Genomic DNA, 4,446 nt, shown 5'->3' with positions numbered 1-4,446 from the left:
GTTTCCTTGTGACTCACTTTGCACATTTGTCTCCGAAGGGCCGACATGGACTCCTGTGTCCTCCTAGCATTTCTGCTGTTCTGCTGGGCAGGTAAGCCACAGGAAGGGCCCAGAGAGGTGCCTCTTCTGCTGGGGATGGCTGGGACAACCGATGTTGCAGCTGGGGTTCTTCCTCCAAGGCCACTTTTCCCATGCTCAGAGGTGCTCTTCTTTGGAGCTTCCAGGCTCTAGTCGACTTTGCTTTTTGCTCAGCAAGGCAGTTTTCAAAAGTGGAGGGATCCAACCTGGGGGTCTTCTGAGAAATGGTTGTTTGTGGCTGCACCCTTCATGCTTTTAATCCTCTCTCCCCCTCCTTTGGCTTCTTCACCTGGACACAGATGGGCACGATGCCCCTCTGGGTGGGTCTCTGGCCAGCAGGAAAGCCCAACGTCCCCTTGGCACCAGGGGCCAAACAGGTCGAGGGCCACACTGGCAGCTTGCACAGAAGTCCAAGGAAATGGGAGGGGACCAAGGCATGGCAGTTTGTGGTGCTGAGCAGCAGAGGGCGCTGTTCCCTGACCAGGAGCAGGAGGACAGAAAGCGTAATGCAATATTTGGGAGTGGGGCACTGAGCACAGCTGGGACTGGCATAAGGAGTTGGGAGAGAAGGAACTGACTGATGTTTTACAGTTGTTGGGGCAGTATTTGTTTATGCAAATTGTCCCCCCACAAAAGGACCTCAGCGGGTCTCCTGGTTGGCTGGCCCTCCTGTCCACTCCTGTCCCACACTGGGTCTCCAAGGAGGCTTTCCTGGGTGTGGGTGTCAGGATTTGCTCCTCTCTCCCTTGTGTCCCAGAAGCAGCCTCTGCACCTGACCCCCCCTTGAAGTCGATTCGTCTGGGGGATGCTGTCACATTGCCCGTGACCGTTCCCAAGGGCCAGAGCCTCAACAACCTCCTCCTGAGGGACTCCTCAAGAGAAGAAGCTATCGCCATCTGGATGGACTCCAAAGACGTCAGTGTTGTAAACATCAAATACGCTAACCGGGTGACCTTCCAGAAAGACGAGATAGCCTTCAGAATTGCCAACCTCAGCCTGGACGATGGGGGCACCTACGAAATCTCCACCAGCTTCACCTCCTCCTCCCCAAAAGTGCTCGGCAGCTTCCTGGTGGCCGTATTCAGTAAGGAATCTCCCTGCATCGTAGATGAGTAGCAATTGCACAGAATCTCCCTGCATCGTAGATGAGTAGCAATTGCATTGAGGGTCCCTCCGTTCAGGCTGCCCTGAGGAACAGGTGGAAGTGGAGAGGGTGGCACATTTTTCTAGGTCCCAGAAAGTAGGAGAAGGCAGGATTCCCAGCCGGAAATATGGGACAAATTAAAGTGATCTCCAGGAAATCAAGTCCCTTTGAGATCTACATTTGCATCCAGCCCATTTCTTGACTGTTAATACATGAAACAGAGGTATGAGGCTGTGGGGGGTGGGGGGGAGGGGCTGTCACACTACTTTCAGCTGAGCTGAACTTTAGGGGATGTTCTTAAAGACAAGCCTTTGATTGGTCTGATTTTCAGGCATCTTGGCTTGACGGGGGGGGGGGGGGAATCTCTCGAGCCAAATCCTCGCCCGGATTAGTGCTTTGAACAGCAGTTTCTCTGCTCAATTGTTTTCTTCCGTGGAACTTTCAGTTCCTCAGTCACTTCTTGTGAGTTTGTGCAAGAGAGGCAGAAGTTGGTGTGACCAAATGCCTGCAAATCTGGGCCAAAAGCTGATTCATTTTGCAGCACAGCTAGAAAACTATTGTGTGTTCGAAGGAAGGATGATTCTGCTTCCCTGGAAAGGTTCAGGGGGTTAGGCTGGATGGCCTCAAGGGTCTCTTCCTGCTTTGGGATCCTAGGCCTTCTTTCCTCCTGCTGCTCCCTCTGAATTGTACCCCTCCTGTCTCTCCTGCCAGACATCACCGAAAGGATCTCCTCCTTGGGGAATGATTCCTGCTACATTTATCTGGACTGTGAAGTAGGGATGGGGTCCGGCCACAGGGTGACCTATGCCTGGAAGGACTCAGAGACTGGCACCACCCTCAGCCAGGTGGCCTGGCTCATTCAGCTTGTGCACACCAACCACAAAAGGGCCTACACCTGCGCAGCCCAGACCCCCACCGCCCAGAGCACCTTCAGCTTCGTCCTCCAGCATCCTTGCATTCCCAACATGGCAAGTCCAGGTAAAAGGCAGAACCTGCCCAAGACTCTCCCCCGCCCCCGCCCCTCAGTGGCTGAGCTGGCACCCTCAGGGCCCCTTCGACTCACCGCACCAATGTCTGCCCACAGCACAGGTGCCCCTCCTTGGCACTAGCAGTTTGGCACAGAGGCCAGCAGCTGGTATTCCTGCCCCTTGCAGGTCCTCTCCCTTGGCTGTTAGAAATGCCTGCCCACTTGAGGCTGGGATAAAGATTCAGCCCTTCGTCCAGTGGTGAAATCCAATTGTTTTTACTACCGGTTCTATGGGCGTGGCTTGGTGGGCGTGACAGGGGAAGGATACTGCAAAATCTCCATTCCCTCCCCACTCCTGGGGGAAGAATATTGCAAAATCTCCATTCCCACCCCACTTTGGGGCCAGCCAGAGGTGGTATTTGCTGGTTTTCTGAACTGCTCAAAATTTCTGCTACTGGTTCTCTAGAACCTGTCAGAACCTGCTGGATTTCACCCCTGCCTTGGTCCTTGTTTTGTGGAGGAGCCCAAATCTTGCATTCTTCAGGGGCCACTGAACGGGGCCCTCGGCAAAATCTTGGCACTTCTGCAGATCCTTAATTTTGGGGGCCTAATCAAACTAGGTGGGGCAGTTGCCAGGTTGGCCCTTGGCTCTGCAAGGGAGTAAAGGAGAGCTCAAGGAAGCTCTGTGGCCCCTTTGCCTCTCTGGAGCTCACAAGGTCCAAACCACGTAAAGAATATTACAAATAAGGCAGCCCGCCCAATTACCATTTTTGAGATCTAAGCAGATTTGTCAGCTGTGTTTAGAATAGTTGCACTTCTGAAGTTTGCAGAAGCAAATGTTCCCTCTTCGTTTTCGGTGTCCTCTGCATTATTCATTGGTTTCATTACTGGGTATTCAGCAATTCTTTTTGAAGTTCTTTAAGTCATTATTTGGCTAACCCTGCCACGCTGCGATGCGGGTAAACGGGGGAGGGGGACGGGGACGGGGGACGGGGGACAGGACTGGAGGAAGGAGGGCCATTTACAGGGGGGTGGGGGAAGCCGGTCTAGATCAAGTGGGACCTCTGGAAACTTTGGAATCTAAAATACAAAATGGGCGGGGGGGGGAGGACTGAATGCAAAGTCGCAGGAACAAGGAAGCAAGAGCCAAAGCTAATCTTCCCTGAGCAACTTCTGGATAGGTTGCATCACAGTTCCCATCAACCCCACTGGGAAAGGATGATGGGCAAGGCCAGGGAAGTGCCCTGCCCTATGGCCCCAAGCAAAATGAAGACCAGCTAACATAGCTAAGAGGCTCTGGGTACTGAAATGGTCTGCTACCCATTGGACACAACGGGCTTTCCTGCCCACCCGTGTGATGGAGATGCCCGACTCTGCCTCGCCAGTCCTGGGGAGGGGAGGGCGAAGTTAGTGCGTTTTTTTTCAGATTAGTGCAAATATCCAGGGATTTGCATGGATCAGCCCAGGCTATGCACTTGGCTGTCCAACTCAGGGGCAGAACCTTCTTCCTCCTCCTCCTTCTCCTCTTTGGGGAGCCTCCTCTTTCTGCTCCCCTCACCCGGTTTCCATGGCTCAGATCAGCCTCCGCCCACTTGTGACTTTGGCTGTGGCTTTCCTTTGGATGGGCTGCTCAGGTATTAATGATCCCCCTTCCCTTTCCCACCTTAGGACCCTGGGCGTTGGGCTCTCTCCTGGTCAGAGGACTCCTGGTGACTGCTGCACTGCTGCTGCTGTGACCCAAGAAGACCCTGCTTCTCCCGCCCCCCCCCCCCCCGACGCTTAAATGGGGCATCCAAAAGGCCTGATGAAAGCTTATCATGGCACCAGCCCTTCCAGGTAGACCAAATCACGCAACCCTCCAGAACTCTTATTTCCTTGAGACAGGCTAGAATAAGAGCATTTTATCATTGCTTCTTACATTCCAGGGAACCAACAACTCTTCCAAGCAGGGGTTGGCTTTCCCAGGGCTTAATCAGCTTCAGCCCCCTTTGTTTATTTCATGGGTCTCGACACCCCGCAAGGCATCTCCAACCCCAGCCCACCCACAGCCTCTCTCGGGCTCCCACGTGCTGGCACAGGGAGGTCCCTGTAGTGCCAGTTCTTAAGGCTGGAGGAGCAACCTGTCCGGCAGGTGGCGGTCAGGGGCTGTCATGATTGAAAAGCAGCTTTCCTCCCTGTTTCCCAGGCGAGCGTTTGTGTTGAAGTGCTTCAGGACGGGCCGTCTGCCTGCTGTTACCCATTAAAAGATGCGGTGAAA

At 53.9% G+C, this 4,446-nt stretch overlaps 1 protein-coding gene across 1 annotated transcript; it reads left to right on the top strand.

Moving 5' to 3' along the window:
* The first annotated feature begins 16 nt into the window (after window positions 1-16).
* LOC117670061 (SLAM family member 6-like) lies at window positions 17-4,446 on the top strand. The gene is made up of 4 exons (XM_034424936.3): window positions 17-91; window positions 836-1,162; window positions 1,934-2,200; window positions 3,858-4,446. Exons 1-4 carry the CDS (start codon window positions 46-48, stop codon window positions 3,923-3,925), a joined length of 708 nt encoding a protein of 235 aa, XP_034280827.2. The 5' UTR covers window positions 17-45; the 3' UTR covers window positions 3,926-4,446.

Source organism: Pantherophis guttatus, chromosome 18 (assembly GCF_059756535.1).
Source record: "Pantherophis guttatus breed Tessera chromosome 18, ASM5975653v1, whole genome shotgun sequence".
Lineage (NCBI taxonomy): Eukaryota > Metazoa > Chordata > Lepidosauria > Squamata > Colubridae > Pantherophis > Pantherophis guttatus.
The sequence above is the reverse complement of the archived record's forward strand: the minus strand, read 5'-3'. Positions and strand labels throughout refer to the sequence as shown.